This window comes from Manis pentadactyla, chromosome 4 (assembly GCF_030020395.1).
Source record: "Manis pentadactyla isolate mManPen7 chromosome 4, mManPen7.hap1, whole genome shotgun sequence".
Classification (NCBI taxonomy): domain Eukaryota; kingdom Metazoa; phylum Chordata; class Mammalia; order Pholidota; family Manidae; genus Manis; species Manis pentadactyla.
In genome coordinates, this window is record NC_080022.1 from 62,184,115 (window position 1) to 62,205,283 (window position 21,169).

The 21,169-nt window shown below is 36.2% G+C and overlaps 1 protein-coding gene across 1 annotated transcript in view; it reads right to left on the reverse strand.

Moving 5' to 3' along the window:
* The window catches only part of LRRIQ3 (leucine rich repeats and IQ motif containing 3), a 208,540-nt gene that overhangs the window by 105,318 nt on the left and 82,053 nt on the right, over positions 1–21,169 (reverse strand). The window contains 1 exon segment of the mRNA XM_057500328.1: positions 9,788–9,944. Within this exon segment, the coding sequence (XP_057356311.1) occupies positions 9,788–9,944 (157 nt within the window).

Consider the following 21,169-nt stretch of genomic DNA (forward strand, 5'->3'; position numbering starts at 1 on the left):
GAGAAAAGGGAACCTTTGTGCACTATTGATAGGAATATAAACTGGTGCAGCCACTATGGAAAACAGTGTGGAGTTCCCCAAAATATGAAAAATAGAAATACCATATGTCCAGTAATTCTACTTCTGGGTTTTTACCCGAAGAAAACAAAACACTATTTAGAAAAGATATATACACCCTTATGTTTATTGAAGCACAATTTACAGTAGCCAAGACACAGAAGTAACCTAAATTCTATCAATAGATGAATGGGTAAAGAAAATGTGGTATATACATACAATGAAATATTACTCAGCCATAAAAAAGAATGAAACCTTGCCATTTGCAACAACATGGGTGGACGTGTAGGGTATTTTGCTAAGGGAAATAAGTTACACAGAAAGACAAATACATTACGATTTCACTTATATATGGAATCTAAAAAAACAATAGAACAATCAACCAAACAAAACCCCAGAAACAGACTCATAAATACAGAGAACAAACTGGTGGTTGCCAGAGAAGTGTGAGGTGAGAGGTTGGGTGAAATAGGTGAAGGGGATCAAAAGGTAAATTCTAGTTAGTGAGCATTTTGTAATGTATATAAATGTTGAATCACTATGTTGTATACTTGAAACTATTATATCAACTCTACTTCAATTGTAAATAAATAAGCAAGTAAATAAATAAGTAAATAAATATCCCACTCCATTATCTTATCGCTTAAATGGATTCTTAGAAGACATGTAATTCTTTGCTTTTCTATAGGTAACTTTTCCCCCCTCTGGATTCTTTCAGGAATTTTTCTTTGTGACTTTTCTATAGTTTAAAACTGATATAAGTGTAGTTTTGTTCCTCATTTATCCAGCTTGCATTCTTTGAGATTTCTGGAACTGTGGTTTGATATCTGACATTAATTTATGGAAATTCCCTTTCATTCTTGTTTCAAGTATTTCTTCTGTTCCTTCTCTTTGTTCTCCTTTTAGTATTCCCATTATGTATATGTTACACTTTTTGTAGTTGTCCTGCAGTTCCTGGATATTCTGTTCTAGTTGTTTTCTTTCAGTCATTTTTTCTGTTTGATTTTTAATTTTGAAGGTTTTTATTGAGATATTCTCAAGCTCAGTTTCCTCAGCTATGTCTAGACCACTAATAAACCCATCAAAGACATCTTGATTTGTTAGTGTTTTTGATTTCTAGTATTTGTTTTTGGTTCTTTCATGGAATTTCCATCTCTCTGCCTACACTGGTCATCTGTTCTTGCATGCTGTTTACTTTGTCACTAGAACTCTAAGCATATTAATCAAGTTGTTTTAAGTTCCTGGTCTAATAATTATAACATTCCTACAATATCTGAGTCTGGTTCTGATGCTTGCCCTGTCTTTTCAAGCTGTGTTTTATGCCTTTTGGTATATCTTATCATTTTTTACTGATAGAAGGCAAGATGTAGTTGGTAAAAGAAACTGTTGTAAATAGGTCTTTAATAATGTGGTAGCAAGATATGGATAAAGGGGGAGCATTGTATAGTCCCATAATTAGGTCTTAGTATTTTAGTAAGCCTGTGACTCAGGATAGTCCTTCCCTCCCATAGGTGAGGGACTAGAATGGACTAGAGTTGGGTATTTATCTTTCCCTGGGTCAGTCTCTGATAAAATCCCAGAGGTTAGGCTCTGGTTAACTATGCTCTCCAGAGGACAGACCTTGGTAAGAACAGAATGATCTGGTTTATGTAAAAATGGTTCCTTTTTCCCTGGAAGCACAAGGAGATATTTCACTGTGAGAACCTGATAGATCTCTAGGAAGTAAAACACACAAAAGTGTGGGGACCCCCAATAACTGGAATTTTTATACCTTAGTTTTGTTGCCACTGAGCCTCCAGCAGTTCATCAACTACATTCAGCAATCCCTACTATAGCACCTGTTCGCATACAGGCTTTGGTTCATGGGTTTCCTGCTCTTCTAAGTGTGGTTCTCTGTATTTGTTGGTTGGTCTCTCCAATTTGGTGGCAGAAGTTGCCTTGTGATCTTACTTCTTCCATGAATTTCAGTTGTTTGTTCAGTTTTTTACTTATTAGGATGGAGTGGCAATCTCCAAACTTCTTCTAAGCTTCTTCCAAGCTGGACCAGAAACTGCAACAGGCAGTGAGTTATTCAAGATGCATTTATTTAATTCATTACCGTAGTATATTAGAGAGAAAATTAGGACTTTCAATAGATTTCTAGCCTTTCCATGAAATAATTCATTCAGGAATACTCCTCATAGCCCATGGAAATGTGGACACAATTACACATAGAACAAAATATTACTTCAAAATTGTGTATGTTAACAAAAGGAGGTCTGTGGATATACTGCCAGTTGTCCCCTCCCTGGTTCTAGGTGAGGATAGTATGAAGATATGTGAATGTTATTTGTGAACAGCTGAGACAGAGTTATGATTATGAAAAACATTATTATACTTTTAATAAGGAATTATATGGACATGTCAATGAAGATTAAGGATAAAGGAATTTTTATTTATTGTTATTTATATTTGTTTTATGACTCCTAGGAGGAAGATAATACATTGTATATTACTGATAGTAAAGCTCTTAAATATGGGGCTGGACCCAAGAGAATTGACATTTGTAAGGATATATTAAAAGATGCTACTGAAGTTACCATATGACATAATTTATAAGGATCTCCCTTAATTTCTGTCTGTCTCAGGTATAAATCACTGAATTTTCCTTTATTCAACTCAATGCACAAAATATTTGTTGAGAAGTACTATGAGCACATCATAGTACCTATCACTTGATCTCTTCCAGATATGTTACACTATTAGATAAATCTTTTGCTCAATTCTCTCATTTTCCTGGTGATTTCTCAGTTGACTTTGGCAGCCCCCATAGTTTTCATCCCAGATAATGTATTGATTTAGCATATACTTGCTCCTTTTCAAAACTAATCCTGCAATTGCTTGGTTTCAGATCTTTCCTATGTACATCTATAGAGCCACAGATTGTTTTTTCCAGAAAGGAAATACCAAGAGAGAGTTAAGTGTATGAAGGTTTAGTGGGAAATAACATCTGTTAAAGGAAAATGAGGGAAGCAGATTAAGCAGGGAGAGACAATGTCTCTGCCAACTACCTGGGCTCTAGAGCAAAGTTTATCTGAAAGTCCCACACTGAGCAAAAATGGCCAGGTCCTTGTAACACTGCCTTACTCAAGAAATGGCTGAAGACTACCTAGAGAATAGTGTGACCTCAACTTGAAAGCAGAAGTGGACCCTGAAAAAAACAAACAGGTGAGCTGTCAGCTAATTGTACTTCATCTGAGCAGCCACAAGTGATTTCTAATATTATCCTTGCATGCTTCTGTCTTACCCTTACTCATCTAGCTCCAAGTCTTCTCCCTTTAGTCTCAGTAAACTCTTCGATTAAAAGGAACATGCTTTTTTAAAAAAAATTTTACTGCCAATGATAAGCAGAGCTCCTGATACCTAAAATGCATGTAGTATATATCTGTAATATTTTATTAAATGGCTACATTTAACCCTTTATGAGTTGAAGTCATTAGCAACAGCTTAACTTCTAAGCCATCATCATTGCTTCTTTGGACCCCCAAAAGGTGGCTGAATTAAAATTAAGTAAAAGTACCTTTAGCCTCTGGGAGCCCTAGAATCTGCCTTTATTGACATTTTTGGTGATAAATTGCTCATACTTCTAACTGACACTAAAAGCCACTATTACCCAGAAGTCTTAATAACTCAGGACAATTCTGATTCTTTTGATTAGACCCATTAGATGCAGGCAACTGATTAAACCAAATTTGAATTCGCATATTCCTCTCACTTCCACACTTTATATAATCAGTCCCTACCCAGTGAGTTTTTCCTAGTTCTTCCACCTCTCCTTACAAGTTCCAGCATAAACTTTCTTGATTCCAATTTCAAGGCCTTAGAATTTATTACAGTGCTAAGGACATTGTAAGTGTTCAAAAATACCCACTTGAAATGAATTGAATTGCTGATAGAACTCCAAAATGCATGTTAGACAATATCAAAGGGCAGTTTTCAGAGAAGATCAAAGAATGTTATTATGAAGCTTCTTTCTTAGAATTTTTTTTTAATTTAAAATTTTTTACCAAAGTATCATTGATATACAATCTTGTGTTTGTTTCAAATATACAACACAGTAGTTCAACACTTACCCATATTATTAAATCCTCACCCCTTCTAGTGTGGTTACTATCTGTCAGTATAGAAAGATGTTACAGAATCACCAACTATATTCCGCATGCTGTACTACCATCTCTGTGATCAATGTATATTATGATTGGGAATTTTTGTGCCCCTTTATCCTTTTGCCCTTCCCACCCACCTATCCCAACCCCTCTTTCATGGTAACCACTAGTCACTTCTTGGTGTCTATGAGTCTACCGTGTTTTGTTCATTTTGTTTTGCTTTGCTTTCATATTCCACAAATAAGTGAAATTATCAAAATTAAAATTATATCATCTAGAATAACATCCCAGAAGCTCAGTGATACTAAAGGTCAGATACCAGTATAAGGAAACACTCTTACAAACTGAACAAAACAATGAAATTTAAAAAGTAAAATCCCTATGCATAAGTTTATTTTTAACACCCAGCATAATAAAATAAGGTGACCCCTTCCCACATCTCCTGAATCTGATCTACACTTTCAATATTTTCTTAGTATCACTTATTGTTAAACTAGACAAAGAAAAGGGCAATAGTAGATTCAATATTTCTTGACTTGTAATATTATGAACCTAATTATTGTCTCCTCCTTCCCTCATATTTACTTGCATTTATACTTGGAACAAGAAAAAAAAACAAAACAAAAAACTCAAATGTAATTGGTTACTCAAATTTATAAAATTAGGGCAACCTCACCCTGCCTTACAAGCTATGTTCTGTAAAACTCCAGAGAATATCATCCACATAAAATGTGATGTATGCTTTCTCATGTACCATGCAATGCAGTGGCCCTAAGTAAAGTGAATCCTCTTTCCTCTCTTATTCACATAGTCCATGTGATAATCATTTTATTTTTCTAAGAGTAAAAATGGAACTATATCTCACCGAAGAAGATATACAGATGGCAGATAAACATATGAAAAGATGTTCAACATCATATGTTATTAGGGAATTGAAATTTAAAGTAACAATGAGAAATTATTGCACACCTATTAGAATGACCAAATTTCAGAACACTAGCAGTCCCAAATGCTGGTGACAGTGTGGAGAAACAGGAATTTTCATTCATTACTGATGGGAATACAAAATGGTAAAGCCACTTTGGAAAACAATCTGGCAGGTTATTTTATAAAACTAATACTCTTACCATAAAAATACAGCGATCATGCTCCCTCATATTTACTCAAACAAAGTAAAAGTTCAGATCAACAAAAAAACCTGTATATAGATCTTTGTAACAGCTACGTTTCTAATTGTCAAAACTTGGAAGTAAGCCAAAGTGCCCTTCAATGGGTGAATGTATGAACTACTACACTCAAACAATGGAATAGTATTTAGTAATTAAAAGAAATGAGCTATTAAACCATGAGAAGACAAGGAAGAAATTTTAATGCATTATTACTAAGTGAAAGAAGCCAATCTGAAAAGGCTACATACACTATGTATTATGATTCCAATTACATGACATTGTAGAAGGGAAATCTATAGATAGCATAAAAAGATTGCTGGTTGCTAAGAGTTAGGGGGAAGGAAAGGTGAGTAGACAGAAGATTTTTAGGAAAATGAAAGTATTCTGTATGATATTCTAATGGTAGATGTATGTGATTATGTATCTGTCAAAATCTGTGGAATGCACAACACAAAGAGTGTACCCAAATGCAAACTATGGACTTTGGAGGATAGTGATGTATCAATGCAAGTTCATCAATTGTAACAAATTAGAGGTTCCTGAAGGTATTATTTTATACTTATAAAACATAGAGGTAAAATCTTTCTATCTACAATAGAAAAAATATTTGTTTTTATTATGTAAATAAAATGACTTCTGATTAGAAAAAAAGAATATGTAAAGTGTCAGAAAGAAAGCAATAATCATCTAAATCTGTGACTTAAATAACCACTACTACCATCTTGATGACTATGTTTTCATGTATTTGTTCATGCATATGTGTTATAACAAATTAGTTTATAGTTTTGAATTCTTATTAATAAAAGATAAACAACTCCTCAGATTTAGTATATATGTATATATATAATACCTTCAGTGTATATATATATATATATATATATATATATATATATATATATATATACCATTAAAATATATTTAATAATAATTAATGGAAAGGGTTCACAGAATTTATTTGAAAACATTTTCATCTATTTTATTTTATAAAAATGGTATTCAACATGGCATATATATATATACAGTTCTGTCAGTATTAATTATAAGACATATAAACTTTGGAAGCAAGGGAAAAATCAATAAAAAATATTCTAGAATTCAACCACATCAGTAGTTTTAAAACAAATTTCACTTTAGTATAGATGATTGCCATATTCGATCATGTCCAGTGTTTCCAGGAACTATATAATGACATAAAGCAGTACAAGATGTGAAGATTTAATGTGGTAGAAGTTATTCCAAGTAAAAGATCCCTTCCAAAGATGTTGGATTGGATTGTCCTATTAATCCCTTTCCTCATCTTTTTGATAACTAAGAAGAATATATGCACCTTTTCCAGAAGATTAGTCAAGGCAAAGGGTATAAAATTCCAATCATTGTACTTCAAGGAGAGAGGGAATTGCTCAATTCTAAGAAAAAAATTAGACCATGATTTTAGGAAGTAAGCTGTTAAAAAGGAGACATCTGCAGCACACAGACTGGTTATTTCTTTCCATGAGGTTGAAATTGTAAAGGTTCCCAGCCATTACCCTTTTTTAACCTCTTAGATGCTTTCTGTCCTTCCAACAATATATGACTAAGCCAGCTTACATCAGTCTTCTGATGTGAGAAGACAGGGCAGGAGTAGTACAGAAGCAGGCTGCAGCTGCAGTAAACACAGGGCAAGTTGCTTTTTCCTCCTCTGAATCTCTTACCTTTTAGCTCCAATGAGAGTAACTTCCTCTCATATTATAACCCTTCTAAAATTCATATTTGAAATACAGGAAATAGGTGAAAGACTATCCAAGCCAACAAATCAGAGGTAACAAAGAATATCTCATAGTCACTCCCTGTACATATATTCTGCTCAGTAACCTTTGAGGAAAAGGGTTGACCATGCCAAATCAGATTTCATATATTCTTGGGTATCTCAGCAAAATCCATCAAAATAGTATCTAGATTTTTCTAAAATCCATTATAACAATATGCAAATTTCCCTAAAACTTGATCTAACTGGCAACCCCAATTCTGTATTTATGCCAGCCTATATAGCAAGAGGATCAACCACCTTCCCACCAATATGTCAGTCATGGAGAACCAATGTCCCTAGCAATTGTTCCAGGTCTTCAGTATCTCACCCATTTTTTGTTGTTATTGTTATCAGGTTCCGTCCTTATGGCTCCTGACTTTTGGTGTTGCAAGTTTAATCTTGCAGCATAAACTCTGGATATTTACCTGCACTTCTGGCTTTGCAGCATGGCATTTCTGAATGAATAAACTTGAATTTACTCCTCTGACTCTTTCAATTTCCCATGAGTAGAAGAAATTTTAGGCCCCTTAGACCAAGTATATTTCATCCCAGAACAGGAACGGATGCAAACATTGATTTATATTTATCTTATCACTGAAACTTGAATTCCATTCTTGACTTATCCTTTCCATTACTTTGCTCACATCATCTTTTTCAAATGAACTTCTAGTATTAAATGCTAATATTTTCTTATACCCTACCCTTTCCCTACACCTTAGCTCTTTTAATCTCTTGGATACTAGGTTCTCTTAGGCTCTCTGTGGTATTAATTATTCTCACTACAATATCTAATAAACCAAGCTGCAAGTCACTAAAGACTGGATATGTAAGTAGTAGAAATAATAAAATAATAACATATCAACTAAGTGAGTTGATAAGGACACTACAAATGAAGCCAGCAAAAAGTTGACCCACAATTTTTTACAGAAGTAAAGATTCAAAGATGAATATTATGATTAAAAACCATTTCAATTACTTTACAAAACGGAGGTGAAGACAACTGCTAAAATGTTCTATGAATGGTAACTACAAACAATGAAAAAGCATAGGACAATGCAAATATTCATAGAATATGAGAGAATTGTTCTTACTTAGTGACATTAATAATGATGTGGTTAGGAGAATTATCAGTAATATTACAGAACTTTAGAGAACTCCATATAAAGAATACCTTCTACCAAAAGTTTCATAACAGTGAAAATACTTCCAAAGTATTGGACATATTCTGACAATGGCACATTCTAATTTCATAGATATTAAATGACATAGCCTTTGTAAATAGAATATTTTATTTCTATTTATGCACATTTAATAATCATTTACCATGACACATCATATATATGGATATATATAAATATGCATATATACATATATGTGTATATTTTATAAATATTTATGAAGAAATGTGTATTTTTTCATATATCATATAGTTGTATGTATACAATAATTTGGTTATCAGTATACAACATAGCCATATTCAAATTGGTTATCAGCATAAAATATTTAGTGAGTCTCTTTTGCATAAAAATCAGGTGACAGGTCTGAAATCAGTGAGCTTACATTCTACATAGAAGACCAAAAGACACTTCACAATAACTTTATATTTTTATATAGCATACTATCATCTGAAGCAAATTAATATAATCAGTACTGAGTGCTAATGAGGGAAAAGTTTTTAATAGGATACATTTGCTTTTTAAACCTATGTTCTTATTCAACAGATAACTTCTGTGGGATTTAGGGGCTTAAAGAAATTGTTTTGCTATATCTAGAACATATGTCCTCAATTACATAGAATGAGACTAATGACCAGATCTTTTGTAATACCTTCTAATCATGTTAATTTAATGGAAACAATTGTAGCTCAGGCTATTCAGAAACAGGTTCACATATGAAGGAGATTATCATATACACAGTGCTTTTAAAATTATAAAAAGTTAATTCTAGTTAATTATACTATAATGCCAAGTCTTCATTTTTACCATTACCTAATGTCCAAATCAAAACAAAAATCAAAAGATAAAAACAGCATAAACTTTCAAGTCAGAAGTCCTGGAATTAAGTCCTAGAAGTTAATTATCAGCTCTGAGAACTTGGTTTCCCTATTTATATAAATGAGATAAAAATGACAATCTCATTGTATTGTGGAAAATAAACTATATGAAAAATAACACAGTACCTTGTACATAGTAGGCACTCAATAAACATAAGTTTCTGTTTCCATTGTGTTCTCAAAGCAATGCATGATTTAGCATAAAATACTGAATGACAATTGTTATATATAGTATTATTAGCCTTTAATAAACTAAATATTTATGTTTTAACTTCTAAGGAAAGACATTACTATTAATAACTAATTGCAATAACTAATGAGAAAAAATATACAAAGTGTAAATTATAAAATGGTTGTGGTAAGAGTAATTAATGCACCATAAAGATTATATTTATACTGTATTATATGACTTTTCTTGCAACAAGAAAATCTCAAGCAGAATATTAAAAATATATGGAAAATATTTAAATGAGAAAATATTTAAAAGAAGAAATTCTTACTAAAGCTTCATAAGTTGTAACTATAGTATCTTAAATAAAAATATTTCAAAGAAAAGTAATAATCTAATTATACTTACATGTTTCCAATGTGCAAGCTTTCCTGTTACATTAGTTTCTGTCTGAAAAAAGAGATCCTTAGATAGGTTATCTTCATATCCTTTGTGTATGTAAATCCATTTTGTTTCATATTCATTCATAAACTTTTCCTGATGTTTTTTGCACAGAACTAAGGGACTAAACATGAGGAAGAAAAATTGCCATTTAATATTCTGCCCAAAAAGAAAAATGAGAAAACTACTCATGAGTTCACCTACATCTTAGAAAGCATAATGGTAAATTTAATGTAATATTTGTTTTCATATTATTACTATATAAAACTAATCATTAAGATTTGTTCATCAATATTCATCATCAGATGAGTAAGCAGTAAGAAATCTCTGGTGATAGGAATGTACAAACAATCCTGTAGTTATATCTGGCTATGCATTTTATAACATAATGGCAGGGAGAACATGACTAAATTATCTACAGATATATAAGGTGATCAGTATGAACTCTATTTTTCTTCTCTAATGAAGAAGTAACTTTATATTAACCTAGAAAACTTACTCTAGAGCAGTACTGTCCAACAGAATATAATGTAGGCACAAACTACTTTTAAATTTTCTATTTTCCATATGACAACGAAGTAAAAAAAATTAGGTGAGATTAATTTTAATATTATTTTTAACCCAGTATCTCCAAAATATTACCTGATAAATGGAATCAACAAATCAACATCATACTTAACAGTAAAATACTAAATATTTTCACTGTAAGCAAAAATAAGGTAAGGTAATGCTCTCCCTCTGCTGCACTACAGAGCACTGCAGAACATCTCCTGGGGGAGGTTCAACAACTCTTGGGGGAAGTTCTTATATATGCCTGGTACCCAAGTTTTATGTCTGATGCCCAGGTTTTTAAAGCTGCTACCCAGGAGATATCCTTTAGTCACCTAGCTCAGAGGGCTAGGGGTCTTTTGATCCAAGGTTCCACAGGACTATAACAATTAGAGAGACAGTTCTTTGCATGATACAACCCCCATAGCACTGCAAAGATAGCAAAACAAAACATACCCTCAGCCTTTCTGTGAAAGAGGCCTACTTGCTATTCCTGGAACTTCAGCCTAAAGGGCAGGGCTTCAGGTTTGGCACATATCAAGAGGCTATAATGGTGCTCTCAGGGAATATAAACCAAGGGAAATCATCTTTGTGCTCTCCTTCTGCATCAAAACATCTCACTAGTATCTCCCAGAAAGGAGCTCACTTGGAGGCCTATTTTTGCAACTGCTGCCCAGGGGACATCTCCTGATTACCTAGATGGGGGTCCAGAAGGGCTTATGCTTGCACTCCCACAGGACTGTATATATTTCCATTCTGCCTAAGGGCCTGGATTAAAATAGCCAGAATCTAGGTGCTGAGTGAAATCTTCTCCTCTGGGACACTGACTGGTCATGGCACCCTTCAACTACTTTAGTTACTAAAATTAATTTGGAGAGGAGGGGCGGAAGATGGCGGCGTGAGTAGAGCAGCGGAAATCTCCTCCCAAAACAACATGTATCTATGAAAATATAACAAAGACAACCCTTCCTAGAATAAAGACCAGAGGACACAGGACAATATCCAGACCACATCCGCACCTGAGAGAACCCAGCGCCTCGCGAAGGGGGTAAGATACAAACCCCAGCCTGGCGGAAGCCGAGAGCCCCTCCCCCCAGCTCCTGGCGGGAGAAGAATAGACAGAGCGGGAGGGAGACGGAGCACAGGGCTGCCGAACACCCAGCCCCAGCCATCCGGGCCAGAGTGCAGGGCCCTCGATACAAGGAAAACAGGGCAGCAAGAACAGTGAGCGGGCACTGGAGGCCGGGCGCCGGAGGACATAAGAAAAGCACGCGACCATTTTGTTTTTTTTGCTTTTTTGCTGTTTTGTTTTGGCGAGCACTTTTTGGAAGTCTTAAAGGGATAGGGAGCCCAATACTAGGGAAACAGGACAGGGCAGCAAGACCGGTGAGCAGAGGCCTGAGGCTGGCACCAGAGAATAAAGAAAAACGAGCGACCACAAGTTTTTTTTAATTAAAATTTTTTTTTTTTTTCTTAATTTAAAAATTTTTTTCTTTTTTCTTTTTGGTGGTCGTTGTTTTGTTTTGGCGGGTGCTTTTTGGAAGTCTTAAAGGGCAGGGCGGGTCACTTAATCCAAAGGTAGGGAATCTGGGGATCTCTGGGCACCCTAACCCCTGGGCTGCAGGGAGCAGGGAGGCCCCTTACAGAGATAAATAGCCTCCCAGCCACTCCTGCTTCAACACGACTCCACCATTTTGGAGTAGCTGCCCGAGCCAGGCCACGCCCACAGCAACAGCGGAGATTAACTCCATAGCAGCCGGGCAGGAAGCAGAAGCCCTGTCTGTGTGCAGTTGCGCAGCACAGCCACTAGAGGACGCTGTTCTCCTAGGAGAGGAGGGCCACAAACCAACAAGAAAGGAAGTCCTTCCAGCCGTCACTCGTCCCAGCTCTGCAAACTATTCTTATTACCATGAAAAGGCAAAGCTACAGGCAGACGAAGATCACAGAGACAACACCAGAGAAGGAGACAGACCTAACCAGTTTTCCTGAAAAAGAATTCAAAATAAGAATCATAAACATGCTGACAGAGATGCAGAGAAATACGCAAGAGAAATGGGATGAAGTCCGGAGGGAGATGCCAGAAAGGAGATCGCAGAAATGAAACAAACTCTGGAAGGGTTTATAAGCAGAATGGATAGAATCCAAGAGGCCATTGATGGAATTGAAATCAGAGAACAGGAACGCATACAAGCTGACATAGAGAGAGACAAAAGGATCTCCAGGAATGAAACAATATTAAGAGAACTGTGTGACCAATCCAAAAGGAACAATATCCGTATTATAGGGGTCCCAAAAGAAGAAGAGAGAGGAAAAGAGATGGAAAGTATCTTAGAAGAAATAATTGCTGAAAACTCCAAACTGGGGGAGGAAATAATTGAACAGACCACGGAAATACACAGAACACCCAACAGAAAGGATCCAAGAAGGACAACACCAAGACACATAATAATTAAAATGGCAAAGAACAAGGACAAGGAAAGAGTGTTAAAGGCAGCTAGAGAGAAAAAGGTCACCTATAAAGGGAAACCCACCAGCTAACATCAGATTTCTCAACAGAAACCCTACAGGCCAGAAGAGAATGGCATGATATATTTAATACAATGAAACAGAAGGGCCTTGTATCCAAGGATACTGTATCCAGCACGACTATCATTCAAATATGATGGTGGGATTAAACAGTTCCCAGACAAACAAAAGCTGAAGGAATTTGCTTCCCAAAAACCACCTCTACAGAACATCTTACAGGGACTGCTCTAGATGGGAGCACTCCTAGAAAGAGCACAGCACAAAACACCCAACATATGAAGAATCGAGGAGGAGGAACAAGAAGGGAGAGAAGAAAAGAATCTCCAGACAGTGTATATAACAGCTCAATAAGCGAGCTAAGTTAGGCAGTAAGATACTAAAGAGGCTAACCTTGAACCTTTGGTAACCACGAATTTAAAGCCTGCAATGACAATAAGTACATATCTTTCAATAGTCACCCTAAATGTTAATGGGTTGAATGCACCAATCAAAAGACACAGAGTAACAGAATGGATAAAAAAGCAAGACCCATCTATATGCTGCTTACAAGAAACTCACCTCAAACCCAAAGACATGTACAGACTAAAAGTCAAGGGATGGAAAAAATATTTCAAGCAAACAACAGAGAGAAGAAAGCAGGGGTTGCAGTACTAATATCAGACGAAATAGACTTCAAAACAAAGAAAGTAACAAGAGATAAAGAAGGACACTGCATAATGATAAAGGGCTCAGTCAAACAAGAGGATATAACCATTCTAAATATATATGCACCCAACACAGGAGCACCAGCATATGTGAAACAAATACTAACAGAACTAAAGGGGGATATAGACTGCAATGCATTCATTCTAGGAGACTTCAACACACCACTCACCACAAAGGATAGATCCACCGGGCAGAAAATAAGTAAGGACATGGAAGCACTGAACAACACAGTAGAGCAGATGGACCTAATAGACATCTATAGAACTCTACATCCAAAAGCAGCAGGATATACATATTTCTCAAGTGTACATGAAACATTCTCCAGAATAGACCACATACTAGGCCACAAAAAGAGCCTCAGAAAATTCCAAAAGATTGAAATCCTACTAATCAACTTTTCAGACCACAAAGGCATAAAACTAGAAATAAACGGTACAAAGAAAGCAAAGAGGCTCTCAAACACATGGAGGCTTAACAACATGCTCCTAAATAATCAATGGACCAATGATCAAATCAAAATGGAGATCCAGCAATATATGGAAACAACTGACAACAACAAAACTAAGCCCCAACTTCTGTGGGACACAGCAAAAGTAGTCTTAAGAGGAAAGTATATAGCAATCCAAGCATAATTAAAAAAGGAAGAACAATCCCAAATGAATGGTCTAATGTCACAATTATCGAAATTGGAAAAAGAAGAACAGATGAGGCCCAAGGTCAGCAGAAGGAGGGACATAATAAAGATCAGAGAAGAAATAAATAGAATTGAGAAGAATAAAACAATAGCAAAAATCAATGAAACCAAGCGCTGGTTCTTCGAGAAAATAAACAAAATAGATAAGCCTCTAGCCAGACTTATTAAGAAGAAAAGAGTCAACACAAATCAACACTATCAGAAACGAGAAAGGAAAAAACACGACGGACCCCACGGAAATGCAAAGAATTATTGGAGAATACTATGAAAACCTATATGCTAACAAGCTGGGAAACCTAGGAGAAATGGACAACTTCCTAGAAAAATACAACCTTTCAAGATTGACCCAGGAAGAAACAGAAAATCTAAACAGACCAATTACCAGCAACGAAATTGAAGCGGTAATCAAAAAACTACCAAAGAACAAAACCCCCGGGCCAGATGGATTTACCTCGGAATTTTATCAGACATACAGGGAAGACATAATTACCATTCTCCTTAAAGTTTTCCAAAAAATAGAAGAGGAGGGGATACTCCCAAACTCATTCTATGAAGCCTACATCACCCTAATAGCAAAACCAGGCAAAGACCCCACCAAAAAAGAAAACTACAGACCAATATCCCTGATGAACGTAGATGCAAAAATACTCAACAAAATATTAGCAAACCGAATTCAAAAATACATCAAAAGGATCATACACCATGACCAAGTGGGATTCATCCCAGGGATGCAAGGATGGTACAACATTCGAAAGTCCATCAACATCATCCACCACATCAACAAAAAGAAAGACAAAAACCACATGATCATCTCCATAGATGCTGAAAAAGCATTTGACAAAGTTCAACATCCATTCATGTTAAAAACTCTCAGCAAAATGGGAATAGAGGGTAAGTACCTCAACATAACAAAGGCCATCTATGATAAACCCACAGCCAACATTATATTGAACAGCAAGAAGCTGAAAGCATTTCTTCTGAGATTGGGAACTAGACAGGGATGCCCACTCTCTCCACTTTTATTTAACATAGTACTGGAGGTCCTAGACATGGCAATCAGACAAAATAAAGAAATACAAGGAATCCAGATTGGTAAAGAAGAAGTTAAACTGTCACTATTTGCAGATGACATGATACGGTACATAAAAAACACTAAAGACTCCACCCCAAAACTACTAGAACTGATATCGGAATACAGCAAAGTTGCAGGATACAAAATCAACACACAGAAATCTGTGGCTTTCCTATATACTAACAATGAACCAACAGAAAGAGAAATCAGGAAAACAACTCCATTCACAATTGCATCAAAAAAAATAAAATACCTAGGAATAAACCTAACCAAAGAAGTGAAAGACTTATACTCTGAAAACTACAAGTCACTCTTAAGAGAAATTACAGGGGACACTAACAGATGGAAACTCATCCCATGCTCATGGCTAGGAAGAATTAATATCGTCAAAATGGCCATCCTGCCCAAAGCAATATACAGATTTGATGCAATCCCTATGAAACTACCAGCAACATACTTCAATGAACTGGAACAAATAATTCAAAAATTCATATGGAATCACCAAAGACCCCGAATAGCCAAAGCAATCCTGAGAAAGAAGAATAAAGTAGGGGGGATCTCACTCCCCAACTTCAAGCTCTACTATAAAGCCATAGTAATCAAGACAATTTGCTACTGGCACAAGAACAGAGCCACAGACCAATGGAACAGACTACAGAATCCAGACATTAACCCAGACATGTATGGTCAATTAATATTTGATAAAGGAGCCATGGACATACAATGGCGAAATGACAGTCTCTTCAACAGGTGGTGCTGGCAAAACTGGACAGCTACATGTAGGAGAATAAAACTGGACCATTGTCTAACCCCATAAACAAAAGTAAACTCAAAATGGATCAAAAACCTGAATGTAAGCCATGAAACCATTAAACTCTTGGAAGAAAACATAGGCAAAAACCTCTTAGACATAAACATGAGTGACCTCTTTTTGAACATATCTCCCCGGGCTAGGAACACAACAGCAAAAATGAGTAAGTGGGACTATATTGAGCTGAAAAGCTTCTTTACAGCAAAAGACACCATCAATAGAACAAAAAGGAAACCTACAGTATGGGAGAATATATTTGAAAATGACACATCCGATAAAGGCTTGACGTCCAGAATATATAAAGAGCTCACACGCCTCAACAAACAAACAAAAAATAACCCAATTAAAAAATGGGCAGATTAACTGAACAGACAGTTCTCCAAAAAAGAAATACAGATGGCCAACAGACACATGAAAAGATGCTCCGCATCGCTAATTATCAGAGAAATGCAAATTGAAACTACAATGAGGTATCACCTCACACCAGTAAGGATGGCTGCCATCCAAAAGACAAACAACAACAAATGTTGGTGAGGCTGTGGAGAAAGGGGAACCCTCCTACACTGCTGGTGGGAATGTAAGTTAGTTCAACCATTGTGGAAAGCAGTATGGTGGTACATCAAAATGCTCAAAACAGACTTACCATTTGACCCAGGAATTTCACTCCTAGGAATTTACCCTAAGAATGCAGCAATCAAGTATGAGAAAGATCAGTGCACCCCTATGTTTATCGCAGCACTATTTACAATAGCCAAGAATTGGAAGCAACCTAAATGTCCATCGATAGATGAAAGGATAAAGAAGATGTGGTACATATACACAATGGAATACTACTCAGCCATAAGAAAAGGGCAAATCCAACCATTTGCAGCCACATGGATGGAGCTGGAGGGTATTATGCTCAGTGAAACAAGCCAAGCGGAGAAAGAGAAATACCAAATGATTTCACTTATCTGTGGAATATAAGAACAAAGGAAAAACTGAAGGAACAAAACAGCACCAGAATCACAGAACTCAAGAATGGACTAAGAGGTACCAAAGGGAAAGGGACTGGGGAGGATGGGTGGGTAGGGAGGGATAAGGGGTGAGAAGTAGGGGGGTATTAAGATTAACATGCATGGGGGTGTAGGAGAAAAGGGAGGGCTGTACAACACAGAGAAGGCAAGTAGTGATTCTACAACATTTTGCTATGCTGATGCACAGTGACTGTAAAGGGGTTTATAGAGGAGACCTGGTATAGGGGAGAGCCTAGTAAACATAATATTCATCATGTAAGTGTGGATTAGTGATACCAAAAACAAAGCAAAACAAAACAAAACAAAACAAAACAAAAAGAAGGGCACTTCCTGTGTGGTAACCTCCAATGAGTTCTACACAAGGGTATAAAGGGCATATAAAAGTGTAGGCAAAGGGTCTGTTTGCATTTATACAGAAGACCAAAGCCTAATTGGGCTACCCCGAGAATGAACTAAGATATGATATGAAAAAGAACTTCCAACATCAACTCTCTCTGGAAGACTCATGCCAGAAGATGATCATCAAAAAACCCCAATAAAGATCCACGCACTGCTACAGCTGTAGATGCACTCATCCCACCAGCTCCTGGACTTGCCATGGGAATGAAGGAGATATCTAAGCTGGCCTGTGCATACAGTAAAACAACAAATTTGACTGGATCTATACTGTTGGAACTCAACCAAGAATTAGGAGACGTGCAAATTGTAGCGCTCCAAAATCTTACAACTACAGACTATTTACTGTTAAAAGAACATAAGGGATGTGAACATTCCCCAGGAATGGGATGTTTTAATTTGTCTGATTTTTCTCAGACTGTTCAAGCTCAGTTGGACAATATCCACCATATCATAGATAAGTTTTCACAAATGCCTAAGGTGCCTAACTGGTTTTCTTGGTTTCACTGGAGATGGCTGGTAATTACAGATATGCTTTGGTTATGTAACTATACTACTATTATGTTAATGTGTGTGCGCAATTTAAGTAGTAGCTTAAAACCTATACATGCTGAAGTTACTCTACAAGAAGATATGTCAAAGGAATAATCAATCTTCCCATGTTTTCTTCCGCCTGCTACTTCTATAGCTTTTCTTCTTCCTTCCTAATTACAACCCTTAAATAGAATTCGTGCCTCATATCAAATTTACCGAGTATCATAGTTCTTCCAAGTGGTAAAGATACCTCAAGACAAATGCTGGGCATAGAAGCTACAGGGCATAAATATGCAAAGAAATAAAAAGCTAACCATTTCAAACAATAAGGCTTCTCTCTCACTTACCAACTTTACATTTCCCTGTATGGCCCCGGAAGATGACTGGTTAGCCAGAGATGGGTAAGATTCCTCAAGGGAGGAACAACCTAAGACAGGCACAGTCGCAGGGGGGTCATCAGGTGAGAAATTGGGGATCAACAGAGGTGAGGCTTAGAACCTCACCCCCCCCGTTCTGAGAGAAATCTTCTGCATACGTGGATGTTTTATTGCCCTTGTCTAGCTTGGATTAACACATAGTCTACAGGCACACACCTGATCATCTACATTTGCTCTCTTACAACACTAAACTATGTTTTCTACCTTTATCTTGTATCTACCTACCACTTCAGCATTTTATTAAAAATAATAATAATAAAGAGAGAAATGTGGTATCCACATATAAATCAAGTATAAAAACCAAATGAGTATTCATATTTGAACTGACTGTTTATAGTTCATAATGCATGAGCAAAACCAAAAGTTTCTGTGATGACTGCCCTTGTACTGTTCACTATGTAACTTTTTCATTATGTAAGAATTTGTTCTCCATGTAAGAACTTGTTTGTTATGCCTCAGAAGATTGGAGACTGATGAAAATTAGGCTTGGGTGGATTAATGATTGTGCATTGAGCATTGACTCCCCTATACAGAATTTTATTGTTGTTAACAACCATTTCATCAATAAATATGAGGGATGCCCTCACAAAAAATTAAAATAAAATAAAATAAATAAATACATAAATAAAAAAAGGACAGACTTCCAATGGTAAAATAAAGTAACCGGGATGTAATGATGTAATGTATAGCATAAGGAATATAGTCAAGATATTGTAACAGCTTGGTAGGGTGATAGCTGGAACGTAGAATTATGTATATAAATGTTTTATCACTGTGTTGCACACTTGAAACTAATGTAATATAATACTGTGCATCAACTACCCTTCAATAAAAAATAATTATCTAAAAATAAATAAATAAATAAAATAAAATTAATTTGGTTCTGTGGACAATGACAAAAACTGGAGTGACAACCAAGAGCTATAGTAGGGTTTAATGACAAGGTTTGTCTCCTACAGGGCCAACACTCCAAGATTGCGAGTGTTAGCACTTTCATTTAATGTATAGGTCCAACATAGAGAATCAAGCAAAATGAAGAAACAGATTATGTTACACATGAAACATAAAACCTCAGAAAAAAAAAAAAAGGAAGAAAAGAAAACTTAATGAAATGGGGAAACATATTCTTCCTGACCAAGAAGTCAGAGTAATGGTCATAAAAATACTCAACAAACTTGAAAGAAGAATTTGTGAACATAGTAAGAACATCAAAAATGTAAGAAAATTTAAGAAAGTTCCAAATAGAAGTCATAGAACTGAATAATACAATTACTGAAATGAAAAAAATACATTAGATGAGTTGAACAGGAGACTAGATGAAACAGAAAAAAGGATCAGTGAACTTGAACACAGGGCAGAGGAACTCACTCAAAGAGAGAAGCAAAAAGAAAAATGAAAAAAAATATATTAGTGAAGATGGCTTAAGGGACTTACAGGACAACATCATGCAGGCAGACATTCATATTATAGTAGTCCCAGAAAGAAAAGAGAAAGAGAAAGGAACAGAAATCTTATGAAGAAATTATAACAAAACATATCTGTAACGTGGAGAAAGAAACAGTTTTCTAGATCCAGGAAGCCCAGAAAGATGTTAGACTACAAAACAAGTCTTAGCAAATTCAAGAAGATTGAAATCATACCAAGTATCTCATCTAACAACAATGGTATGACTAGAAATTAATAAGAGGAAAGCTGGAAAATTTATGAATACATGGAAATTAAAACACTATCCTGAAAAAACAATGGTTTAAAGAAAAAAAGTATCCTTAGACAAACACAAATGGAAACATAACATTCTAAAACTTACATAGGTTGAGGGGAAAATGACAGCATAGAAAGAGCCTAATCACATCTCCTCCCAACTACACACTGAATCTATACCTATACACAGAGAAACTGAGGCCTGATGAACACCTTCTGCACAATGATAGATAGGAAAGATCACATAAAAATTGCAGGAGAGTGAGAGGAAACCCCACCCCCAGCCCAACAACCCTGGAGACACATATTGCTGAGAGACCTGAACAGAGATTCCCTGTGCTGAGGCACAGAAAAGCTGTGTTTCAAAGTGCATCTAGACTATAAGTGAAAAAACAAAAACAAAACAGCTTTTTAAGACTAATGTACCTGCTGTTTGGAGTGGGAACTTCAGGAACTCTCTCCAGGATTGGAGGTGCTAGTGCCCCACACTGATGGTGCCATGGGAGACACGGTTCAGGAAATTCCAGACTTAAGTTTATAGTTTCAGACTTAGTCAACACACCAATTTTAGACTTAGCCTAGGTGGCTTCACAGCCACCACCCATACCAGACATGCCAGCTGGAGTGTACATATGGGCCTCTTCTGCACTGTGAAAAGAGCTGGAGGCTGCCACCTGCCAGAAACTGCACTCAGGCAGCAGCTGCACTATAGGTACGAAGCCAAATCTTTGCTGACCCCTGGAGAATGTGCATTGGTCACACTGCTATACCATAGATACAGTAGCTTCAGAGGCAGGCTTTCTTGGAAGGCACATCTGGTCCCAGTGCTACACTATGGTCACAGAATTGGCTGCCACCAATACCTGGAGAGCATACCCAGGCTGCAACTGCACTAGAGCACAAAGCCA